The sequence below is a fragment of the Phoca vitulina genome, unplaced genomic scaffold (assembly GCF_004348235.1).
Source record: "Phoca vitulina isolate PV1807 unplaced genomic scaffold, GSC_HSeal_1.0 scaffold40, whole genome shotgun sequence".
Lineage (NCBI taxonomy): Eukaryota > Metazoa > Chordata > Mammalia > Carnivora > Phocidae > Phoca > Phoca vitulina.
The window spans coordinates 12,558,272-12,584,966 of NW_022589743.1; the positions used below are offsets into that span (position 1 = coordinate 12,558,272).

Genomic DNA, 26,695 nt, shown 5'->3' on the forward strand with positions numbered 1-26,695 from the left:
TGTATCATACTTATGAATTAAAAGATACAATATTGCAAGGCTGTGAGTTTTCCCAGTTTTAATCTACAAAATCAGTTCAATATCAGTCAAAACTTCGTAGAAATTGACAAACCAATTGAAAAAAAGTTTTCATTGCAGTAGCTTTATAATCAGTCTTTTTTTTTTTTTAAAGATTTTATTTATTTATTTAACCGAGAGAGAGGGAAAGAGCATAAGCAGGGGGAGCGGCAGGCAGAGGGAGAGGGAGAAGCACGCCTCCCCGCCGAGCAGGGAGCCCAATGCGGGGCTCAGTCCCAGGACCCTGGGATCATTACCTGAGCCGAAGGCAGAGACTTAACGACTGAGCCACCCAGGCGCCCCCTTTACAATTAGTCTTAACAGCCAATAGGATATGTCCCTTTATTGTGTGTTTCTGTTTCTTGATCTGGATAGAGGATATGCTATAATAATTAATTAGGATATATGCATAATACACTTTTCTATATATGCTATACTTAAATATTCTGTTTTAGTACATACACTCTTTTGTTTTAGAATTTTATAGTCTTGGGGGTACCTGGGTGGCTCAGTTGATTAAGCATCCGATTCTTGTTTTTTTTTTTTGTTTTTTTTTTAAGCATCCGATTCTTGTTTTCATCTCAGGTCCTGATCTCACAGGTTGTGAGATCAAGCCCTGGGTCATGCGATTGAGTCCCACGTTGGGCTCCGGCTCAGTGGGAGTCTGCGTGGATATTCTCTCCCATCTGCTGCTTACCCCCGCTCATGTGCTCGCTCTCTCTCTCAAATAAATAAATCTTTTTTTTAAAAAAAAGAATTTTATAGTCCGTTTGCCTACGTACAAATGAGTAATGTCTGCTGTAGTTACTGTATTTTATTTTATTTTAAGTTTTATTTATTTAAGTAATCTCTGTACTCCACCTGGGACTCAAACTCATGCTCCTCCAATTGAGCCAGACTGGCACCCCTGCTATAGTTCTTTTAAATTGGCATCTAACTACTTCCTAAAATCAGAAATATTCATTTAGATAACATTCATTTTTCTGAGACTTTTTCGAACTAAGACTGCAAACAAATGGGTTGTCTTATATATTCTCAAAAAATTGAATTCTTCCATAAAATCATCACTAGTAGTTCATTTCAGTTCACCTCAGAAAGCTTGAACATTTACTTAGTGCAAAACATTCTGAAATACTATGTGAATTACAAAAGGAATTGGGTATATAGAGGAGAAGATATCTATTACATTAAATAATTATGCTGCAGGATATTGTGGTAAGTACTCTCATAGTGATATTCATAAATTGTTTTGGGACCCCTAAAATAAGGAGGAATTCTCTTGGAGAAAGAACAGGAAAAGTTCATGAAATGGGTTTTTGAGGGAAAAGCAGTGAATGCAGAGACATGAAAGTAGGATATCTTGGAAATGGAAAGAAGACCCATGCGAGAAAATAGGTTGGTGCCAAATTGTGGAAAGCTTTGAACATCAGACTACAGAGTTTATGTGTCGTAAAGAGTTTTTCAAACAAGTTTTAACATGTGTTTTAGGAACATAACTCTGGCAGCAATGTGGAGGGTAGATTTGGTGGGGAAGCAACTGAAAATGAGTCCAGTTAGAAGACACCTGTCCAGGTGAGAGGTAGTAATTACCTGATTTAAAGCAGTGACAGTAGAAAGGGTTTCAAATTTGAGGGATTGGATAGTGTATGGAAGTGCAAGTAGCTGAAATAAGAAAAACTAAATATGCTATAAAATGCAGATACTAAAGTATGAGCTTCACTTCTAAAATATAAGCTCTTGGGGCACCTGGGTGGCTCAGTCGATTAAGTACCTGACTCTTAATTTCAGCTCAGGTCATGATCTCATGGTTGTGAGATCAAACCCCATGCTGGGCGTGGAGCCTGCTTAAGATTCTCTCTCTTTCTCTCCCTCTGCCCCTTCCCCCCTAAAAAAAACCTCAAGTATATAAAATAAAATATAAGCTCTTTAAGGACAGGAATTTTTTCTACCCTGCTTACTGCTGTATTCTTGGTATCTAGAATAGTATCTGGTGCATACTAGGTGTTCAATAAATATATGTTGAATACGTTAGTATAAAATAAAATCTTTGAGAAATCCTGGGGGGCGGGGTTGTGCAGAATAAGGCAGAATAATTGGACTTCCTTTATTGGCAAAACCGACTGTCCCTAACATCTGACTGTTAAGACTATTGATGAGGGGCATCTGGGTGGCTCAGTCGTTAAGCGTCTGCCTTCGGCTCAGGTCATGATCCCAGGGTCCTGGGATCGAGCCCCACATCGGGCTCCCTGCTCAGCGGGAGGCCTGCTTCTCCCTCTCGCACTCCCCCTGCTTGTGTTCCCTCTCTTGCTGTGGCTCTCTCTGTCAAATAAATAAATAAAATCTTTAGGGAAAAAAAAAAAAGACTGTTGGTGAAAAATGACCTAATCTGTATATGGCTTTTTCTTATTTTGCAGAATAGTTTTATATTGAACATCACTACAGCCTCTTTATTTCCCCAGCAAATAAAACTACATTTACTCTCTGCTTTATAAACAACACTGTAATATGTTTTTTGCATTAAATTTACTTAAATTTAGATAAACACCAGGCACAATGAATGACTTAAAATGTGATTTGTGGTTTTTTTATTTAGTGTATATGAGCCTGCTTATTATCTCTGGTATGTCTGTATAGTACGGTATGTTATTTTTTGATATAAGAAAAGTATCCTTACTGAATAACAAATTAGAAATTAAATAGCATTTGTAGGGGCACCTGGGTGGCTCAGTCAGTTAAGTGTCTTTCTTTGGCTCAGGTCATGATCCCAGGGTCCTGGGATCAAGCCCCACGTCAGGCTCCCTGCTCAGTGGGGAGCCTGCTTCTCCCTCTCCCTCTGCCTGCCAATTACCCTGCTTGTGCAGTCTCTCTCTCAAATAAATAAATAAAATCTTTAAAAAAAAAAAAGAAAGAAATTAAGGGAGCACCAATTTTATTTCTAATTCAGGTATTTTTTTGTTCCTTTTTGTGATGTCTATTTCATGAGCAAATTTTCCCTGGTAAGTAGTGCAGCCTACTGATTTCATTCATTTACTTTACTCGTGTTTTTTTATAAGTAGATCAGATGTAAAAAGACTTCTGTAGCTGGCAGATTTTTCTCAGATTGCGCCTTCTAAGCACTCTTCTCTTGGATATTCATTCCCAGAAATCCATTAACAAATCTATTTTAGTCTTAACAAGCATGTAACAGGTTTCCTTTCAGAAGATTTAGAACATGAGTGATCCAGGAATGCTTATTTACTAGTGGAAATTATGCCGAGTAAAAACAAGTTAATGAAGGTAACGTTGCTGCTGTTAACCTCTTTGATGCATCTCTGTTTGGATGAATCAAAATTTCCACCTTAGTAATGGTCTGACCCAGGGCTAGACAGCCCAGTGGTCAGCATTTTCTCTGCAAAGAGCCACATAGTAAATATCTTAGGCCATACAGTCTCTCTTGCAACTCCTCAGATCTATTACTGCAATGAGAAAGCATCCATGGGGGTGCCTGGGTGGCTCAGTAGTTAAGCATCTACCTTCGGCTCAGGTCATGATCCCAGGGTCCTGGGATCGAGCCCTGCATCGGGCTCCCTGCTCCGTGGGAAGCCTGTTTCTCCCTCTCCCATTCCTCCTGCTTGTATTCCCTCTCTCGCTGTGTCTCTCTCTGTCAAATAAATAAATAAAATCTTAAAAAAAAAAAAAAAAAATCCATGGACAGTGTGTAAAGGAATGAGACTGTTATCTAATCAGCCTTTATTCACAAAAACAGGTGGCCCGACTGCATTTGATCTGCAGGCTGTAATTTGCTAACCCTTGCTCTAACTCACAGGGTGACAGTAGTACATTAGAAGAAGCATATTGAGTATGAGAGCCTTAGTGACCCAGCCACCTTCTAAGGATTTTTACAAGACACATGCATTTGACTCATCCCTTTGCCAAAAAAAAGAATTATCACTTCTCTCTTCCAAGTCATAACATTAGATTTAACATGATGTTTTATAAGAGAGTATAGTTGTGCGAATGCTTGAATGGTCTAGAAAACCATTAAGGGAAAATAAACCAACTTTGTGTGAAGAGGGAAGTGGGAGAATTTCTTTCAAATGAGCTGCCTGATGACGACAAGATTTAATTCTAATTTCATGTTGTAATCATTGATGTGTGCAGTTACTAAATACTGGTTTTTACAACGTTGCAGTCATTTTGAAAAGTAAGTAATTTATGGATTAAGTTTAGATTGTTATAAACAGTTGGGAGAACTGATGGGTTATTTCAGTAGCCACCTTAGAATTACTTCCCATTACTAGAAAAATATGATTCATAATCCTGTAAACAACCAGGTTAACATAAACAGGAACTTTGGTACTTGATAATGAGAAATATCTCTTAGGCATACTCCTTATATGCACGTACATTATTATTCACGAAGTTACAAGACAAGCAGATGATTAAAGAGCCATTTGTAAACTGTAAGTGCCATTTATGATTTATAAAATCTATTCTATTTAACAATAACAAAAAGAATGAGTCCTTTCACAAGAATTAACGTCTCAAATAATGTGATATGTGAACACTTTTGACACTAGGTGGAGCGGTTTCCTGGACAAAGCCTTAACAAGCCCTATGTTCCTTTCAAATAAACCCAGCTCCTAGAAAAAGAAGTCTAATGAGAACAATAACTCAACAATAATGGTAAAAGGCACCCAACTACTGAGCTATAAATAGAAGGCTGAATATATTTTACATATAACTTTCCCCTTTGGGTGTGTGTGTGTGTGTGTGTGTGTGTGTGTGTATTTTTTTTTTAAAAGATTTTACTTATTTATTTGAGAGAGAGCACGAGCAAGGGGAGGTGCAGAGGGACAAGCAGACTCCTTGCTGAGCGGGGGAACCCAACACGGGCTCCATCCCAGGATCCTGAGATCATGACCTGAGCTGAAGTCAGACACTTAACCGATTGAGTCACCCAGGCACCCCCTTTGTTGTATATATTTTAACCATCGAATTCCCTCACCTTTGGGGATCAGAATGGGAGAGAGATTCACATATTGAAAACATTAGAATTGCCTTGTCTAGATGTAGTTGGGATGTAGAAAAGCTTTGGAACAATTCATTCCATTGTGGAATAGATCAGGTTTTTTTTTTTTTTTTTTAATGTTTTATTTATTTATTCATTCATGAGAGTCACAGAGAGAGAGAGAGGCAGAGGCAGAGGGAGAAGCAGGCTCCCCGCCTAGCAGGGAGCCCGATGCGGGACTCGATCCCAGGACCCTAGGATCATGACCTGAGCCGAAGGCAGACACTTAAGCATCTGAGCCAGCCAGGCGCCCTAGATCAGGTTTTATTAGAAGCTATAACATCAAGGCGTTATCATCTGAATAGTATTGATGAGTCATTTGTTTAATATGACCATTGTAACAGAAAAATATTTTTCTCTTTGTTATAAAATAAATATAAAGAAAGTTAATTATGAGATACTGGCCTTTGTGTAAGATTTCAAAGGCCTGTTTCTGCTTTAAAGTTTAGGATTATTTCATCACTAAAGTATGTGATAAAAATTATACATTTAAAAAATCTGACCTCTTGATTGTTATTGAATACTTATAGAACCCTTCTGTATATAGTGCCCTGTTTCCTTTAATGAACAAGTGCTTTATAGTATGTATATAGTACTTTATAGTGTGCTATTAAAAAGCTGTTTTTTCCCTTTAATGTAGACATTTCTTATACTTTGTGACTATTGGCTATTTAATGCCTAAAGTAAATGTTATTTGGAAAATTGTATGGATATGGATTGAAATGAAATAGTGAAGTAGGTTCAGTAAAAGAAATATTATAATAATTGTTTAATGCCATGAGGTAGAATAATTCTTCTAAAAAATTGTTAGCCAATCTCTCTAGTTTTTTCCTGCTTGACTTCTGATTATTGCTTCATAGCTCACCTATCTCTCTGTAAGAGGGAAGAAAAAAACAAACCAGGGAAGACATTGGCAAAAGTAGGATTCTGGTATAACTTGATACTGCTCTGTATAGGTATAATGACTCTGTCTATAAGTATGCAGTGATTCAGGGCTCTTGCGGGAAGACCAAACAGGCCCTTCTTAGAAAAGGTCTGTTTGTGCTTTTTTTGATGAAGGCATGATCAGCTCTTTTCCCTGCCTTTCCCCAAGAAATGACTCATCTATTAACTCTTGTGAGTATCACCACATCAAAAGAAGAAACCAAGGTCTCCAGGACGTAGGGCCAGGTTTCCCAAAACAAAAGGGGTATGCATAGACTGGATAACTTCCTGCCCTTAAGTCACTGTTTATTAATGTGTGCTTAAATGAAAGGTAAGGAGATTCAGTTTAGCTGAAATCTATCCTGTTGGATATCTATTTTAAACAACTTATAATAACTTTTTTAAAGTTCTCTATAAATACGTGGTCCGCTTCTCGTGAATACTTAAATTAACTTTATGATCAAAAATTGTTTAGGTTTAGAGAAGAAAAGTAAAACATGTCTAGGGGTGTGGGGCTGGTTCAGTGGGTGGAGTATGCAACTCTTGATCTTGTGAGTTTGAGCTCCATGTTGGTTGTAGAGATTACATAAAAATAAAATCTTTTAAAAAGAAAACATATATTATGAATTAATTCAGTATAAAAATGACTTCAACAGGGTGTCCTTATAACTTGGGAGCTTGAAGTATAGAATTTACATTTTTTTGTTTTGGTTAGCAGTTTTATACTTACCATATAATACTTTTTTACTATAGAATGTTATATAGGAGCACCTGGGTGGCTCAGTCGGTTGAGCTTCTGACTCTTGGTTTCAGCTCAGGTCATGATCTCGTGGGTGGTGGGATCAGAGCCCCATGCTCAGCCAGGAGTCTGCTTGAAGATCCTCTCCCTCTACCCCTCCCCCCACTCATGCACGTGCAGGCACTCTGTCTAAAATAAATAAATTTTTTTTTTTTTTCAAGACACTGAATATGTTTTTATTGAGCCTTTTAGTTTACAACATGAGGTAAAAGGAAAGTCATTTCTCCTTAAACAGTATTTTACACAGCTGTAGTAAAATATTTCAAACTTTAGGGAATTATAATGGATTACATATATTAAAAGTTGGGGATTGGGTAAACAATATCGGAGTTCTTGAATTTTCCAGTTGACTCTTCCCTTACAATAGTAACTAGCTCTAATTAGTTATGTAAGTTTCTTCAAGGCCATGTTTTATTGTTGCTGATGTCTTTATATCCGAAGCATTGCTATCTCAGTCAATATCCACTAATTCCACTTCAAAAATGAGTTTTGTATTTGGTGGAATTTTGGCATCGAGCTGTCCTATCTTTCCATAAGGCCGTTCTGGTTCAACCTCTAGTCGAGCCTTTTCTCCTTTACTCGTAGTTAAGAGTGCTTCATCCCATCCTCTGATAACTTTGCCTATTCCAACCTTAAAACTTAAAGGCTTGGCATTTTTCTTCTTTGAACTCGTTTGAATATTAGTATCAAAAACAGTCCCATCCTGTAGTGTTCCTGTATACCAGCAGTGAACAACATCTCCCTTTTTGGGAAAGTTGGTTTTATCTCCTTTTTTAAGAACAGATTTTATATATTTTGGTGGACCCTCATCCAGAGTCTCTTCAGACTTGGTTTCTTTGGGTTTATCTTCATTAAGCTTCACATTTTTCACCTGCTCAGACACTTTACTTATACTTTCAGTACCCTTGAAACGCTTACTTTCAAAAAGATGGTTGTAGGCTGTAACCAAATGGTCCTTGTTAGCTGTCTTGGTCACATTTTTACTGTTTCCTAATAACTTATGTTCTGCAAGAAACGAATCTGAACCGTGGTCCTGTAGAAACTTGATAATGTCCTTCTTGGGCAGCTGCTTACTGCGCAGCTGCTCCACGGTCCAGGCCTGCTGTGGTACGGCCGCCGCCATCTTCCCCCGCTCATAAATAAATCTTTTTTAAAAAAGAATCTCCTATATTCTTGCTGTTACCTAAGCTGTGCAGGCATCATTATTATTATTATTACTATTACTACTACTGCTGCTACTACTACTATTACTACTAGTAGTAGGCTTTTCATCGAATGAGGAATGTGAGATAGAAGTCTGATTATATCTAGTAAGTTACTAGCAGATTCAGAAAACAAACCCACATTAATGCCCAAATTACTGCTTTTTGACATATGATACTATATTTTATAGAGAGGGACCAGAGGCTTAATTTATAAACTTGGGACCTTCCTCACAAAAATAATATAAATACTAGTTAAACTTTTCAATGCCCGTTTGGAATTAATAATTTTATGCTCTAGCCTTCTAGAATGATTTGCTATACACCATAACCTTAAGTTGTTTTCTGACTATGATGAGAAAAGCAATGATTAAAAGAATTTGAGAAGTAGAATTCCTGTTTGCAAAAGCATTTTTAAAGTCCCCTAAAAGTCGAACTTAAAGAAAACAAAGGTTTTGCAAGTTGTACAACCATTTGTCATCTCCTTTCATTTATTTATCACCCAGATATTCCTAATGAATCACATTCCAGACTAACCACTGACTCCTTTTGTTCCTTAGTGAAGGAGTATGGCAAACAAATGTTTTCCCAGTGAATCAGCACAGGATTCTTGATTTTATTACCTTTGCCCTAAAGTTTCCAGACAAAACTAATTGGAAATTTTGCCTTTGGGATCTCACTTGACTTCTGTGTATGGATGATGGATTAGGCTATGAATTGACATTACAGATGTTGTACAAACAACTCTAGTCTTTAGGAATGTTTTATCAGTTCTAAGGGAACCGCCTAAGGTGGAAGAATGTCTGTCTGTCCCCTTATCTTCCTTACAAAAACTCATACATACACATACTGCACTTTTAATATGATATCATATTCTTCATCTTGGTTGATAAAGAGGTGTGGCTGAATAGGCTAACAATTAATTAATATTACCATTTTAGGTTTTTCCTTTAAAAAAAAAAATGTCTCTGCAAGAAACAAGGGCCTCCAAGTAAATCCAACAGTAAAGTTCAAAAGCAGAAAACACTTTTTAAATGAAGCAGCAGTGCACATACAAGTTTGTCATTTTACTAATGTAATTTTTTTCAGAGGTTAACATGAATATCCCACACCCTCCCTACAAAAGACCCTAATTTGTGTTTGTAGTACGAAGACTTCGTTCTCGGGGCTTTAATAGTACTACATTACTATCCAGGCAGTAATTACAACTTCTCTTCACTACCATATTAGGGTATTTTTTTTTTTTTTTTGATCTTTATTTTTATTTTTATTTTTTTTTAATTTTTTTTATTGTTATGTTAATCCCCATACATTACATCATTAGTTTTAGATATAGTGTTCCATGATTCATTGTTTGTGCATAACACCCAGTGCTCCATGCAGAACGTGCCCTCCTCAATACCCATCACCAGGCTAACCCATCCTCCCAACCCCCTCCCCTCTAGAACCCCCAGTTTGTTTTTCAGAGTCGATCGTCTCTCATGGTTCTTCTCCCCCTCCGATTTCCCCCCTTTCATTCTTCCCCTCCTGCTACATTCTTCTTCTTCTTTTTTTCTTTCTTAACATATATTGCATTATTTGTTTCAGAGGTACAGATCTGAGATTCAACAGTCCTGCACAATTCACAGCGCTTACCAGAACACATACCCTCCCCAGTGTCCATCACCCAGTCACCCCATCCCTCCCACCCCACCCCCCACTCCAGCAACCCTCAGTTTGTTTCCTGAGATTAAGAATTCCTCATATCAGTGAGGTCATATGATACATGTCTTTCTCTGTTTGACTTATTTCGCTCAGCATAATACCCTCCAGTTCCATCCACGTCGTTGCAAATGGCAAGATCTTATTCCTTTTGATGGCTGCATAATATTCCATTGCATATATATACCACATCTTCTTTATCCATTCATCTGTTGATGGACATCTTGGCTCTTTCCACAGTTTGGCTATTGTGGACATTGCTGCTATAAACATCGGGGTGCACGTAGCCTTTCGGGTCCCTACTTTTGTTAGGGTATTTTTGTGTCGTATAATTTCAGGAATGATATTTTATCTCTTTAGGACAATTTTTTAAATTCTAAATTTGTCTTAGAACTTTTGGTATATTACTATTCCTGAAGAGTACAAATTGATCTCATAGAATTATTTCTGTTAAATTTTTTTCAATCAGTCACTAAAAACTTCCTTTTATACACTACTCATGAAAGAGCTTAAGTTGTAGAAATATAACTTAAAATTTATCTTAAAAGAATAGTTTAAAAGTTAAAACACTTTTTCCACAAATACCTATATCTGCTCTTATAAGAAATTTTACCCCCGAATTAACTATGATTTTGCTCTCACCCAGATGTACTATTCCCTAGCCAAGCAAGCATCATTTATCCTAGACAAGGCAAATTATTCCATAATCAAAACTTTGGAAAATATAATGTAATACATCTCATGAGACTAGATATATGAGGCAAAGCCAGATGTCTGATATGTCACGAATAGCTGAACTATCTTATTGAGGTGACTTCACTTAGAATGACTATACTGAATTATTTAAAAAAAACAAAACCTAAAACCTGCCTCTTTGATGAGAATGTAACTTTTCAGTGCAATCTTAACATTTAACCTCATCATTAACAGGAACTTCTATTGACATTAATTAGGAACTCTCGGGGGTTATGAGTACAGTTAGTGAATGTTACTTGTGACTTGATCTCTAGGGAATTTATAGAGCTTCCTCTGCTGGGGAATAACAGTCTGGGCTAGATATAGCTGTTTAGCTTCCTTTGATTACCACCTCATAGGTTAAAGGATACTGACCTTAACTGGAGAAATTAACCTTCAAGAACCTTCACTTGCCACTTTTCCTCGGATAGCGCTCCTTGTATTGATCTTTACCTTTCTGCATGGCACATCCTTTTAAATGCACCGAGATTCATTTTGTATCACATCATATGGTCTATCTTGATGAGTGTTTCATGTGTCCCTGAAAAGAATATAGATTTGGCTATTGTTGGGTAGAGTGTTCCATATTGTTCGAGTGTTCTGTAGCCATGCTAGTTGTCAATTTAATTGTTCTATCAACTAATAAGAGAAGGATATTGAAATTTCCAGCTGTAATTGGGGATGTTTATTTGTCCTTTCAGTTCGGTCAGTTTTTGCTCTATGTATTTTACACTCTGTTATTAGGTGCCTACACACTTAGGGTTGTTCAGTCTTCCTGGGAATTAGTGATTTTATCATTATGAAATGGCCTTATTCATCCTGTAGTAATATTCCCTGTACTGAGGCCTACTTTATCTGATATTAATATGGCCACTCCATATTTTTTATGATTATTTTAAATGAGTTATCTTTTTTCATCCTTTTACTTTTACTTTTGGGTCTTGATGTTTAAAATGGGCTTCTTATAAATGGCATGTACTGAGGTCTTGTTTTTAATCCAGTCTGACACTCTCTGCCTTTTCATTTGTATGTTTGGTACATTTATAATTAATGTAGTTATTAATATGGTTGGGTTTAAGGGCGCCTGGGTGGCTCAGTTGGTTAAGCGACTGCCTTCGGCTCAGGTCATGATCCTGGAGTCCCGGGATCGAGTCCCGCATCAGGCTCCCTGCTCACTGGGGAGTCTGCTTCTCCCTCTGACCCTACCCCCTCTTGTGTTCTCTCTCTCACTCTCTCTCTCAAATAAATAAAATAAAATATTTAAAAAAATATATGGTTGGGTTTAAGTGTATCCTCAAACTATTTGTCCCACCTATTTTTTATTCTTCTTTTCCTACCTTTTTTTTGGATTGAGCTTTTTTTTTTTTTTAGCGTATGTAATATAACTGCTTTTCAAGAGTATATTCTATTTTCTCCTTCCCATACTATATGGTGTTGTCATATATTTTACTTCTACATGTGCCATAGTTTTTACTTTAGACAGCTAGATATTTTTAAAGAGATTTTTAATGAGGGAGAAAAGTCTTTTATATTTCCAGTAGTCTTTACTCCTTTGTGTACATTAAAATTTTCGTCCAGTAGAACAAATTTTTTTGGCTTTTTTTTTGGTCTGAAAATGTTTTTGTGTTATCTTCATTTTTAAAATATATTTTCCCTGGATTCTAGATTTTTTTTTCCTTTCAGCACTTCATAGAAATAATTCCATTGTCTCTTGGTTTGCATTATTCTGATGAGAAGTCTTGTTTATATTTCCCTGTAGATAATTTATCTTTATCCCTCAGATTGCTTTTAAGATTTTCTCATCATTATTGAGTTATAGCAATTTGATTATATTATGATTATGATGCTTTTCAGTGATCTGATTAAGTTTTATTTTCTTTGTATTTGTCTTGACTGAGGTTTGTTGAGTTTCTTAGATCTGTGAGTTGATGGATTGGTATTTTTCTGCACACACTCCTCCCCACCAACACAAACCTTCTCCTCTCTTTTCTGGGATTCCAATTACACGTATATTAGACTGGTTGGTATTATTCCACAGGTTACTGAGGTTTATTTCTTTCATAGCCTTTACTCTCTATATCCTTTAGTTTGGACACTTTCTATTGCCCTATCTTCAAGGTCTCTAATATTTTCTTCTGTAGTGTCTAATCTATTAATAATCTAGCCAATGAATTTTTCTATACAGATACTTTATTTTCAACCCTAGAAGTTCCTTTTTTTTTTTTTTTTTTTTAAAGATTTTATTTATTTGACAGAGCACAAGTAGGGGGAGCAGCAGAGGGAAAGGGAGAAGCAAGCTGTCTGCTGAGCAGGGAGCCCTACATGGGGCTCAAGCCTAGGACTCTGGGATCATGACCTGAGCCGAAGGCAAATACCTAACCGACTGAGCCACCCAGGCACCCCTAGAAGTTCCATTTTTTTATACTTTCATTTCTTTCCTCATGTGTTTATGTTTTCCTTTAAATCAGGTATCAACAAACTTTTTCTGTAAAAGGCCATATAGTAATTATTTTAGACTTCATGGACTATAGAGTCTTTCAGAGCTATTCAGTTTTGCCATTGTAGCACAGTATTAGCCAGACATGATATGTAAATGAATGCACATGGCTGTATTCTTTGAAACTCTATAAAACTAGTGTGGGTCAAATTTGGCCCATATTTGAAGTTTGTCAGTTGCTGCTTTAGATCCTTGAACATACTTGTATTTACTGTCTTTAGGTTCTTGTCTGCTAATTCCATTATCTCTGACATTTCTGTTTCTATTGACTAATGTTTCTTCCGGTTATGGGTCATATTTTCATGCTTCACAGATCAGTTGTTTCTTATTAGATGCTGGACATGTATTATATTGTTGATTGTATGGATTTTGTTGTCTTCCTTTGCAGAGCGTCAATTTTTTTGTTTTGGTGGGCAGTTAAGTTACCTATGGATCAGCTTGATCTGTTTAAGGGTTTTTAAAAAACATTTTATGGCCTATCTGGAGTAACTGTTACTCTAGGCTCTTTCCAAGGTCTTCTTCCCTGAATGCTATCTCTCCACTTTAGCTGGTTGAAGTCCAAGTGTTTCCTAGTCCTGTGTGAACTCTAGGAATTGTTTAGCTTACAACTCCCTGTTAGTTGTTTTCCTGCTGCTTATACTTTGCCTAGCCTAATGGAATCTCACTGTAGCCTGCAATGCAGCTTTATATGTCAGAGCCTCAAGGGGACCTTGTGCATATTTCTAGAGTTCTTTTTCTGCATAGCTCCCTCTTCATTAGTATTCTGTCCCACAGATTTCAGCTACTCAGCCTCCCTAAACTCAGATTTACTTCTGAACTCAGCAAGACCGCTATGCTTTGTTTGTTTGTTTGTTTATTATTTTTAGTAATCTCTACACCCAATGTGGGGCTCAAACTCATTACCCCGAGAGCAAGAGTTCATGCTCTTCAGACTGAGCCAGCCAGGTGCCCCGAGACCACCATGCTTTGCTTGGGCTCTTTCTCTTTGGATTTTGCTATAAACATGAAATGTGTCTACAGATGAAAAGCCAGAGTCATCATAGGGTTTCCTCATTTGTATCCCTTCTCTTAGCCATCAGAAATCATGTACTGCCTGTGGTACAATGCCTGAAAAGAATTGTTCCATATGTTTTGTCCAGTTTTCTAGATTACTGTAGATGTAAAAGTCTGTACCATTTACTTCATGATCTGAGACAGAAAACCACCCAACCAAAGGCCAGGACCTCTAACCCATACATATCAATACCTGCATACTCCCAGGACAGCTGTAACTTCCTGCTCAGTACATTGTGGGTTTTTTTTTTTTTAAATATGTTTCATGGTGGTTCTGTCCAGATAGCCTTTTCTACTTATACAATAGCTGTTTGTCTTTATCCCTTTTTTTTTTTCATTTAGTATGGTTAAAATATGATTCTTAAATATTTGATACATTGCAGTGGAACTTGTAGGTTTTGAAAATAAACTTAAAAGGTAGTTTGAATACGTGTAACCTTTAAAATTATTTTAATCAAAACCATTTTTTAGTTTTGATGTTTGTATTTTTTCTGTAAACTAATCTTTATTTCAGTCAACTCAGTTACATTTAGGAACCATCAGCCTATAATGTTGAAAAGAACTTGTGAGGTTTCTTATAGTTAGCATAGTTTAAACTAAAATGTCAAGGTACAGGCTAAACGGGCTCTTGAGAATGAACAAAGGACAAGAAGCTGAGTTATTTGTGTCCATTTTGCTGGGAACCACCACATCTGCTCTAAGGCTGAGTAATCATGACTTATTAGTGTGGTTATGGAAAGTATATATCAGTTTAGTTGTGTGAATGAACTGTCCTTTCTTTAGGGAAAAAATTCTCATCAGATTGCTGAAATTTTCCCTTTTTAGAATTACTTAAAATTGAAACTATGAATAAGTGTTTTATCTTGTTGGATAGTGTCTTTGATCTGTTGAGGTACATATTTTATCGATATTTCAAGAATAGAAATGTAGTTTTTTCTTTCCTGTGTATCCCAGAAATCTTAGTTTAGCATCCAGGACCATTTAATTTTTGTTCACTGAGAGTTCATTTCTAGAGTTGAGGTGTAAACTGTTCCTACATCTTACAGGGGACAATTGTGTGGGGATATCGTGGACAAACCCTTGCATTTCTTCTGTTTTACTTACTGGTATCACATTTTTCTTTTGTGTTTTCAAACATTACAGGTGGAAACTAAATTGTTTTTTTTTAATTGCATCTTATACTTAGCTATGTGTGCAGTAAGAAATTTTTCACCTAATTCAATTATTCTGAATTCCACAAACTTTAAACTTGTTTTTTTTTTTAAGAATCACAAAGTAAGGGGTGCCTGGGTGGCTCAGTTGGTTAAGTGACTGCCTTCGGCTCAGGTCATGATCCCAGGGTCCTGGGATCGAGCCCCACGTCGGGCTCCCTGCTCAGTGGAGAGCCTGCTTCTCCCTCTCCCTCTGCATGCCGCTCTGCCTACTTGTGCTCTTTCTCTCTGTGTCAAATAAATAAATAAAATCTTTAAAAAAAAAAAAAGAATCGCAAAGTAAGGGCGCCTCTGTGGCTCAGCTGGTTAAGCGACTGCCTTCGACTCAGGTCATGATCCCAGAGTCTTGGGATCGAGTCCCACATCGGGCTCCTGGCTCGGCGGGGAGCCTGCTTCTCCCTCTGACCCTCTCCCCTCTCATACTGTTTCTCTCTCTCTCTCTCTCTCTCTAATAAATAAATAAATAAATCTTAAAAAAAAATCACAAAGCAATAATTTTCCCCCAACTGTGAAATCTCTTATGCATATAGTATTCAAAGAAGAAGTTGTGAATTTCATGGTTAATCATAATTTTTAAGGAAAATGTGACTGATCAAAAGCATTTATGTAATTATTTTTAAAATGTAAATATTGCTATTTATGGATTTCTGTGAATTAAAACTCAAGGAAAAGAGGAATAGACTAAAACTTCACATAGAATTTTTTGGTACAGAAAAAAACAAATTTTTTTTAAAGATTTTATTTATTTATTTGAGAGAGAGAGAGATCACGAGCGGGGGGGGGAGGGTAGAAGGAGAAGCAGACTCCCCACTGAGCAGGGAGCCCAATGCGGGACTCAGTCCCACACCCTAGGATTATGACCTGAGCCAAAGGCAGACACTTAAGTGACTGAGCCACCCAGGTGCCCAAAAAACGAATAATTAATTGATTCAGTGCTAAGTGTAGAACTTCATTTTTTAGATTTTATTTGAACACATGCCAGTTGCATATAGGGAGAAATGTAGCTTAGATTTACGAATATATTTTTCCTATTAACATGCAACAAAAAGTTTTGTTTTAAATCACCTTTTAAAAATAAAAGTATTTTAAGATTTTATTGAGAGAGAGAGACAGCGATAGCAACAGAGAGAGAGAGAGCACAAGCGGTGGGAGGGGCAGAGGAAGAGGGACAAGCAGACTCCCCACTGAGCAGGGAGCCCAACTTGGGGCTCAATCCCAGGACCCTGGGATCATGACCTGAGCGGAAGTCAGATGCTTAACCGACTGAGCCACCCAGGCGCCCCCATCACCTTTTATCTAGATAGCAATAGGTCTTTAATATTTTATTTTATTTTATTTTATTTTATTTTTTTTTTTTTTTAAAGATTTTATTTATTTATTTGAGAGAGAGAGAATGAGAGAGAGCACATGAGAGGGGGGAGGGTCAGAGGGAGAAGCAGACTCCCTGCCGAGCAGGGCGCCCGATGCGGGACTCGATCCCAGGACTCCAGGATCATGACCTGAGCTGAAGGCAGTCGCTTAACCAACTGAGCCACCCAGGCGCCCAATAGGTCTTTAATATTTTATTTTCATTGTTGCATCTTGTGCACATTTGTCTTTGAACCACAATTCTTTTTTATTTTTTAGATTTTATTTATTTATTTATTAGAGAGAGAGGGAAAGAGCACACACACGCAAACATATGAGCAGGGCGGGGAGGGGGCAGAGGGAGAGGGAGAGAGAATCTTAAGCAGACTGCGCTGAGTGTGGAGCCTGACACTGGGCTGGATCTCACGACCCTGAGATCATGACCTGAGCCAAAGTCAGACGCTTAACCAACTGAGCCACCCAGGTGCCCCTGAACCACAAATTCTTTTACCTTATGATTTAAAAAGGCTCTCTTATATACAGAGACCACTTACTCTATATGTATATGTATAGAGAGAGCGAGAGAATAAAATTATGTGTACCTTTTACATATATAACATAATTTCATATTATATTACTTACATAACTTAAATTTTTTTATTTATTATCCTATAAAATTTTATTCTACAAATATAGTATTTTTCTTCATAATAATTAATGGCTAGTACATTTTGAGGGCTTATTCTAAGCTGAGTACTTTATATGAGTTGACTGATTTAAACCTTATAGTATCCCCAGAATGTAGGTTCTGAAGGTATTTGATGATTTCCATTTTATAGATTAGGAAAGCAAGACTCAGAAAGTAAATGACAGAGGCCAGAACCTGAACCAGAACATCTGGCTCTAGAAGTTATGCTATGGCCACTATGTCCTTAGTATGCTTTACCCTTGTGTGTTAGAGCAACATGTTAAGGATCCAGGGTTTAGCTGTGACACCTCATGAGAACTTTGGAAATTATTGTTAGATTTTATTGACATATTTGATTATATTTGGAGTTTTTAAATTTTGGAGCTGGATAAAACTAAGAGTCTAATTCTTTTGCCTTGCAGAAGAGTAAACTGAGGCCCAGAAAGGTTAAGTGACTTTGTCTAATTTCTGACCCTTAATTTACTGTTCTCCCAATGGTTCCCAAACCTAGCCTATTAGAACCTAACCTATTTGAAATTCTAAAGGAGCTTGTTTAAAACATACAGGTTCCCATCCCCACCTATTGAATAAATCTATGCATAGGGGACCCATACATATATATTTTTAAAGATTTTATTTATTTATTTGAGAGAGAGAGAGAGCAAGAGTTGGGAGAGGGGCAGAGGGAGAAGCAGACTCCCTGCTCAGCGGGGAGCCCGATGTGGGACTCAATCCCAGCACCCCAGGATCATGATCTGAGCCAAAGGCAGACACTTAACCAACTGAGCCATCCAGTCGCCTCAGGAATTTATATTTTTAGTAAACTCCCTACTTGGTTCTTATGCAGACCCCTCACCTTGGCATTCATGTGCACTTGGGAACCATTGTGTTTAAGCCTTTATCACACATCTAATATTAATCCATTTTAACCAGTGTGATTATTAATTTTTGTAATATTTTAAAATAAAGGTACACAGCAACACAAAAGCTTCCATAGAAAAAATTGCTTTAAAAGAAAAACTCGGGGCACCTGGGTGGCTCAGTCAGTTAAGCGTCTGCCTTTGGCTCAGGTCATGATCCCAGGGTCCTAGGATTGAGTCCCGCATCGGGCTCCCTGCTCAGCAGGAAGCCTGCTTCTCCCTCTACCACTCCCTACTGCTCATGATCTCTCTCTCTCTCTCACACACACTCTCTGTCTTTCAAATAAATAAAATCTTTAAAAAAAGAAAAAAAACTCACTGATACTGGTTCCACACTTTTGTTTTAAGGATCTGTTATCTTTGGGGAAGGTAAGTTAGGTAGTTACTTCACCAACTGTTTTTAAGTAAGGACAAAAAGTGGTATTCTCAAATTATGCCTAAAAGAATAGGGCACAGGAAGTTTCTATCACAGGCTATAACATTCTTACAATTGGGAATATAGATAAATAAAATCAGAATAAAGCCAGAAATCATATGGTTTCTAGAGGCTGGTGTTGGGGGAGGAGATTGATTACAAAAGGACATGAGGGAACTTTTTGAAGCAATGGAAATATTCTATATCTTGATTGGTTGTGGTTATACAGTTGAATATATTTGTCAAAATTCATTGAACTACAGACATAAAAATAGTGACTCTTACTATATATAAATTATACCTCAATAAATCTGAATTTTTTTTAAAAAAAGCAAGCCAGGAAGCAATTCTGAGAAGTATTATTTTTTCAAATTACCAACTGTAACTTGAAATATTTAGTTAGATTCGTGTTCTTTATTTTTTTTAATATATTTTTTAAAGATTTTATTTATTTATTTGACAGAGAGAGACACAGAGAAGGAACACAAGCGGGGGAGTGGGAGAGGGAGAAGCAGACTCCCCACTGAGCAGGGAGCCCAATGCGGGGCTCGATCCCAGGACCCCGGGATCATGACCCGAGTTGAAGGCAGATGCCCAACAACTGAGCCACCCAGGCGTCCCAGATTCTTGTTCTTTGAAAGCTAAGATTTTTCAGGGTGCTTGGGTGTCTCAATTGGTTAAACATCTGACTCTTGATTTCAGCTTAGTTCATGATCTCACAGAGTGAGATTGAGCCTCGTGTTGGGCCCCATGCTGGGTGTGGAGCCTGCTTAAGATTCTCTCCCTCTCCCTTTGCCGCCCCCCCCATAAAAATAAAGAAATAAAAGCTAAGAATTTTCTATGTACATATAGTAATTAAGATACTGTTAAAATGACATGTATATTGATAATTCCTTTTGCTTTAATATTTCTCATCAGAGGTTTCTCATATTTGTTTTATAGGGTCCACATATAGCTTCAGTTACATTAGCTGCTTATGAATGCAATTCAGTTAATTTCCCCGAACCACCTTATCCTGATCAGATTATTTGTCCAGATGAAGAGGGCACTGAAGGAACCATTTCTTTGTGGAGCATCATCTCAAAAGTTAGGATTGAGGCCTGCATGTGGGTAAGATGTCCATTTTCATCTTTGTCTAAAATTAACCTCACTATCTTGATACTTTGTTGTACCTCATTGAAATTGAGTCCAAATATATATCTACCTAGCAAGTCAATAGATAATTAATTCATGAAGTCACCAGTTATCCACTTACAAGTAAGAGAAACCCTTTAGAGTTTCCCCTATTCATGAATGACATTCAGAAGGAAGGCATGAAGCCAAGGGTATCACAAAGCAGTGGATGCCAAGTAGACCACAGGAGGGAAAAGGAGTACGGATAATGCAACTGTACTATTTTGCAAAATTTTACCAATGTTAATAAATACATACAGATAGATAAACACATAGCAAGTGGTTATATATCAGACCCAGGTTGGTAAATGTTATGTCTCTCTCCTATATTCAAGATACTCTGTTTATTCTTAGAGGGCTTATTTCATTTTCTGAGTTGTTAATAATACTGAAGTAAGGTCAGATATTTTTTAATAAACCAAACTTTACTGTAGTGGGGGTATCAGATGATATGGTTGTCTGTGGTGATCTTACTTTCAATTGTACCAATTATTCTTTTATGGTTTGCTTAAGTATATTTTGGGAAGCTTTTGGACTGTATGTTCAGTGGCAGATTATTTTAATCTATACAAAGCATTCTTTTTTTTTTCATTGTGCCAAATTCATTCAAGTGTGTATCATTAAGGAATAGTTCCTTTGCTAAAGACTTTCTATTATCATTTGAATATTTTTTATCATTTGGACTCATTAAGTTCTATGTTCCCTGTAACTTCTTTCCCCTAACAGTGTCTTATGAAATAAAACATATGGGACAGATCACTTAAAAATCTCAACTAAAATGAGCATGAATACCATATCCACAGAAGAGGCAGAGTTTTCAAATACATTTGTTTAAATGTTAGCAAGGATGTTGGGTGTGTTTTTTTTTTCAAACTATATTTTTAGTATAAGTTATTTGTTACAGTAGATATACTATAACCTAGTGTGTTGTATTTTAAAAGAATTACAAGGGAAATGCTATATATTGAATTTGTTGAATATGAAAGACAGGAATAATTGTCATATTTCCTGTTACTCTTATAAATACTGGAAACAGATTCATTGTACTAGTTGCATATGTTTTATAAATTTGACCACATTAGTCTTTTGATGACAAATATTTTTTTTTTTAGATTTTATTTATTTATTTGAGAGAGAGAATGAGATAGAGAGAGGATGAGAGGGGGGAGGGTCAGAGGGAGAAGCAGACTCCCTGCTGAGCAGGGAGCCTGATGCGGGACTCGATCCCGGGACTCCAGGATCATGACCTGAGCCGAAGGCAGTCGCTTAACCAACTGAACCACCCAGGCGCCCTGATGACAAATATTATTAAAATAACAAAATACTGGGAACATGCCAGAAAGAGACCATGTATATAGATTGTGGTTTTCAGTTTTGCTTTTGTTCTTTGATAAATGGTTTACGTGGCTGGATTAACACTAATGCCAACAAAGAAAAGCTTCCATTGCAGCTGGCAGTGATAATTGCCTCCTCCAACTCCTATAGTTCATATTGTCTGAAGTGCTCATTTGGCTTGGCTCCATGCATGCCTTAAATTAGTTAACTTGGCTGGTGTAGTGGCTTACTTTCCCAAATAAATTTTAAGCTCCTAAAAAATATAGACTATACCTTAAATTTATTACCCTTACAGCAATCACCATTAGGCTTTGCACATAGTATAAGACTGTTGATAAGTACTGATTAATTGGCTGAGTGCTCCTCATATTTCCTTTTTTGAAATTATTTGTCATGTATAAAGTATAGCACATATCAAGTTATGTTTAAATTGGTTCCTTTTGTTCTCAACATTTATATGGATAGTCCTTCCAACAAAAGGTGCTGGGAAAACAATATTCACATGCAAAAGAATGAATTTGGACCCTTACCTTATGCTGCATGTAAAAATTAACTCAAAATGCATTAAAGACCCAAACTAAAACTATAAAACTCTTAGAGGAAAATATAGAGACAAATCTGCATGATGTTGGATTTGGCAGTGGTTTCTTAAATATGACCCCCAAAGCATAGGCAACAAGAAAAAAAATAGATAAATTGAACTTCACTAAAATTAAAATCTCTTATACATCAAAGAACACTAAGAGTGAAAAGACAACCCACAGAATGGGAGGAAATGTTCATAAATCATATATTTGATAAAGGTTTAATATCCAGAATGTTTGAAGAACTTCTGCAACTCAACAACAAAAGACAAACAACCCAATTAAAAAATGGGCAAAGAACTTGAATAGACTTTTCTCCAAAGAAGATATACAAATGGCCAGTAAGTACACAGATTCTCAACATCATTTAGTCATTGGGGAAGTGCAAATCCAAAACACATGGAAATATCTCTTTACACACACTAGGATGGCTGTTATTTTTTTTTTTTAAAGAAAACAACAAGTGTTAGGATGTGGAGAAATTGGAATTCTTATAGACTGTTGGTGAGAATGTAAAGTGATTCAGCTGCTGGAGAAAAGAGTTTTGTGGATTTTCAAAAACTTAAACATAAAATTACCATATGATCCTCCTCTAATTCCACTCCTATGTAAATACCCACAAAGAACTGAAAACTAGGACTCAGGTATAAGTATATGTACTTGTACTTCAATGTTCAGCAGAATTATTCACATTTTCGGAAAGGTGGAAACAGCCCAGTGTCCCTCAGCAGATAAATGGATAAACAAAATATAAAATACAGGTGACCATCCACTGCCATGGCCAGGTCAGGGGCTGCTTTCCACTGCTTGGGCGTCTTGTCCAGAGCCAGGGCCTTAGGCTTGGTCTCCTGCGGGGGTGCACGGTGCCGTTTCCGAATGCCTACAGGAAGGAGCTCTTTGACAAGACCAACAAACACCATTTCTTACACAGCCTGGCTCTGTTAGGGGTGCCCCATTGCAGAAAGTCCCTCTGGGCCAGTTACTGCTAGCCTCTGGAACCACCTTATTCTGCACCAGCTTTTACTACCAGACTCTGAGTGGAGACCCCAGCATCCAGACTTTAGCCCCTGTAGGAGGGAGCCTGCGAATCTTGGGCTGGCTAGCCTTGGCTCTTTGAGCTTCCTTGCATTTTTTTTTTTTTTTTTTTTTAAAGATTTTATTTATTTGACCGAGAGAAAGACAGCCAGAGAGGGAACACAAGCAGGGGGAGCGGGAGAGGGAGAAGCAGGCTTCCCGCAGAGCGGGGAGCCCGATGCGGGGCTCGATCCCAGGACCCCGGGACCATGACCTGAGCCGAAGGCAGACGCCCAACAACTGAGCCACCCAGGCGCCCCGAGCTTCCTTGCATTTGATTTCTGGGTACTTCTTTAAGAGTTGGAGCAGGGACGGGATTAAAAGAGAAAGGCCCCTCCCCCAAAAAATGTAGTATGTACATATAATGCAATATTATTCATCCATAAAAAGGAATGAAGTTCTGATTCGTGCCACAATATGGATGACCTTTGAAAACATTATGTTAAATGAAATAAGTGATTACATAGAAAGACAGATATTGTATGATTCCACTTACGTGAATTGTCTAGAAGAGTCAAATTCATAGAGACAAGAAGTAGATTCGAAGTTACCAGAGCTGTGGGGAATGAGAAGTTAATGCTTAATAGATGCAGAGTCCATTTGGGTGATGAAAAATATTGGAAATAGTGATGATGGCTGCACAATATTGTGAATGCAATTAATGCCACTTAGTTTTATATTTTAAAATGGTTAAATGGGATATAGTCATAAAAAGTTCATGCTACTGAGGTTGAGAAACTTAATTTAGAATGTGTTGGCCTTGATTCTTATAGTTTACCTTTCACAGATGTGGTCCCATTTGTGTTCATATCCGTATGTTTTTTTCAAGAGAATGTCTTGCTTGATTAAAAACTTATTTGAAATTTTTATCTAATTTGTACTTAGCAAAGTAAAATGTCTTTACAGACTTCACTATCATTATAAATGTACTGAATCAGTAAAATCATTAAAATACAAAGTACTTTCAATTATAACATAAAGACCAGGGTTACCCTCAGTTTCAACTTGTTCATATGGGTCTTAGGAGCATGCTAAAATGAATTGTTTGATATTGTTGATCATTAGTTACTTTTTTTCATTTGCACCTTTTGATCTTCCACAATTTGGCTGTATCACCAGTGCAAGGCTTCAAAAATTTTTTCACTCATGAATTCCAGTAACAGTTATGTATCCAAGCACTGGAGATTCAGAGTGAGCAAAACTGAACAGTCTCTACCCTCGTGGAGCTTTACATTCTAGTGAGGGAAATAATTATCATGAAAAAAATGTATAAGTAAATATCATGGAAAAATTATATATATAAATATGAAGGAGAAATCTGTATAACACAAAAATTTTCCCTGATTTGTAGTTCAGGGAAGATTTCCATGAAGAAGCGATGTTTCAGTTCCAATCTAAGAATGATAAGGAGTAAAGCGGGACAGCAGGGCAGGGAAGAGAAGAGCATGTGTGTTGACTTTTAGATAAAGAGCATCACCTTTTAAGGTCATTTATTTGTTAAGTTCATGGTTAGAGGGTGTTTATTGTGGTAATATATGCATAATGTAAGTTTTACCATCTTAACAGTTTTTTTTTAAGATTTATTTATTTTAGAGAGAGAGAGTGGGGGGATAATATCTATTCTACTTTCTGCCTCTTTGAATATGTCTAATCTATATAAATGGAATCATATAACACTTGTTTTTCTGTGTCTGGCTTATTTCACTTAGCGTAATGCGTTCAAGTTTTGTCCATGTCGTAGCACATGTCAGAACTTCATTCCTTCCTGAAGCCATTTTAAAACTGACCCAAGAGAAACCGGAAGCAAATCTTCTCTTTTATTTGCAAAACAGTCTTGATAATTCTACTAGAATTGTATAATTGGTTTTTTTTAAACATTGCTGTAAGAACCCTGAATTTCTCAGTGGTTTCAAGCTTACCCTCCTAACTTCTGCTCTTAACCTCTGATTTATGTTTGTAACTGGAATATGTAATAGAAAAATGATTTTGTTTTTAAAAAGTATTAATACACAGATAATACAAAACTGTAATTTCTGAGAGTCAGCTTATGTAAAATTTTCTGCTCTCCAGATTTTTACCATTAAACTTATGATTCCCAACATGGAAAAGCAAAATGCTGCTGATTTGCTTGTGAATCCACTTGACAAAACTTTTTAAAAATTCAGGATTTTTTCCTCCCCCAAATCTTTGAATAAAATTGACACTCCAGGGGTGCCTGGGTGGCTCAGTGGGGTAAGCATCTGCCTTAGGCTCAGTCTTGATCCCAGGGTCCTAGGATGGAGCTCCACATTGGGCTCCCTGCTCAGTGGGGAGTCTGCTTCTCCCTCTCCCTCTGCTCCCCTGCTCCTGCTCTATCAATCGCTGTCTCTCTATCACAAATAAATAAATAAAATCTTTAAAAAAAAATTGACACTCCAGGAAGATATTTCCCTCTTGGTTTTGCATATTTTGTGCATGTTAAACTCTTCTCCAATTCAAGAAGCATGGACTTCAGGGTAATCAATTGATATGGAGCACATGGTTTTTAGAAGAGCTTTCTGAATTACTGCTTGACTAAAAACCACTTGTCTCTTTGTTTTGCAATAAGGAAGCCGGTTATTTCTTCCCCTTAATTAAACCTAGGCTGACAGTTTTTAGTGTTCCATAGTTCTGTTTTGGTTTTTTGTCTTGATTTTGCAAGAATTATAAAATTGTTTTGTAAGAATCTTGAGATTATGGGACTTCAGTGTCTAATTTGAGATAAATGACTAAATAAGCTTTTATGTCTAGAATATAATGTGTTTGGGGGGACCTGTCTGGATGACTATATTTCTTTTATTTATTTATAAGCATAAAAAACAGAGTATTGACTCGTGATCACCATTCTTTTTTCTTGATAATGTGGGAAAACATGAGCAGAATTAAACTATAACAATAAATATGGTCAACCAAGTATAAGATAGTATGTAGCTCTTGATTTCATTTCAATCCATTATTACTTCCTTTTTAGCTTTAAGGAAACTTGTCATGAGTTTGAATCATATGATTGCTTTCAGAACTATTGAACATTTGAGTTAACAGGTTTTAAGAGAAGTTCATGTTTTGAATAAAATGTTGCAAGTAATTTTTATTCCCATTTTTTGTAATGGGAAAAAATTTAAGTATAGAGAATTATATAATTAATTTAATATATTATCACCCAACCTCAGCTAATACTAATTCCTCGCTAATATGATTTATCTATATCCTTTGTCACTTGGCTGTCAATTATCTTGAAGCATATCCTACATAACATATCACATTTCATCTGTAAATATATCAATCTTAGGACTTAAAAAACATTATCACACCTAAGAGAAATTAGGAATAGTCTCTTCAAATCAGTTACCCCGTTAATGTTCAGATTTTTCTGATTGTGTTTATTTCCTTGTTTTTTGTTTCAAATTTATTTGTGGTTAAACTGGGTTGTTTGTCAAATATAGTTTCCCATAGTCTGGATTTTACTAATTGTATCCCAGTTGGCATAGTTCAGATATGTTTCTCTGTTCCCTGTGCTTCTTGTGAGTTGATAGTTAGATTGAGAGGCTTGAAAAAAAACTTTTTTTGACAAGAATACACTTCATAGTCTTGTGTATTTCTATCACAAGGAATAATAATGTCTGATTGTCTTTCTTTTTGTGATATCAGCACCATTGTGATACAAGTTCATTATTTTATTAGGGGTTATAAACTGGGGGTATTCCAGTCACATCATTTTTTTCTTTAGTTATTGATTAGAATATTTTTATAAAGAGAAACCTCCTTGGGGCGCCTGGGTGGCTCAGTCGTTAAGCGTCTGCCTTCGGCTCAGGTCATGATCCCAGGGTCCTGGGATCGAGCCCCACATCGGGCTCCCTGCTCCACGGGAAGCCTGCTTCTCCCTCTCCCACTCCCCCTGCTTGTGTTCCCTCT

The 26,695-nt window shown here is 36.9% G+C and overlaps 2 protein-coding genes and 1 pseudogene across 5 annotated transcripts in view; 2 read left to right on the forward strand and 1 right to left on the reverse strand.

The window, feature by feature from the left end:
* Positions 1 to 26,695, forward strand: part of VMP1 (vacuole membrane protein 1) — a 135,434-nt gene that overhangs the window by 39,155 nt on the left and 69,584 nt on the right. For all 4 annotated transcript variants that reach the window (XM_032428399.1, XM_032428402.1, XM_032428401.1 and 1 more), the window contains one exon: positions 19,542 to 19,709. In XM_032428399.1, coding sequence (XP_032284290.1) covers positions 19,542 to 19,709 — 168 coding nt within the window. The remainder of the gene's footprint in view (positions 1 to 19,541; positions 19,710 to 26,695) is intronic.
* On the reverse strand, positions 7,037 to 7,968 carry LOC116647239 (peptidyl-prolyl cis-trans isomerase FKBP3-like). Its single transcript, XM_032428403.1, has one exon. The coding sequence runs from the start codon at positions 7,951 to 7,953 to the stop codon at positions 7,282 to 7,284; it is 672 nt and encodes a 223-aa protein (XP_032284294.1). The 5' UTR covers positions 7,954 to 7,968; the 3' UTR covers positions 7,037 to 7,281.
* LOC116647241 lies at positions 21,998 to 22,833 on the forward strand (annotated as a pseudogene).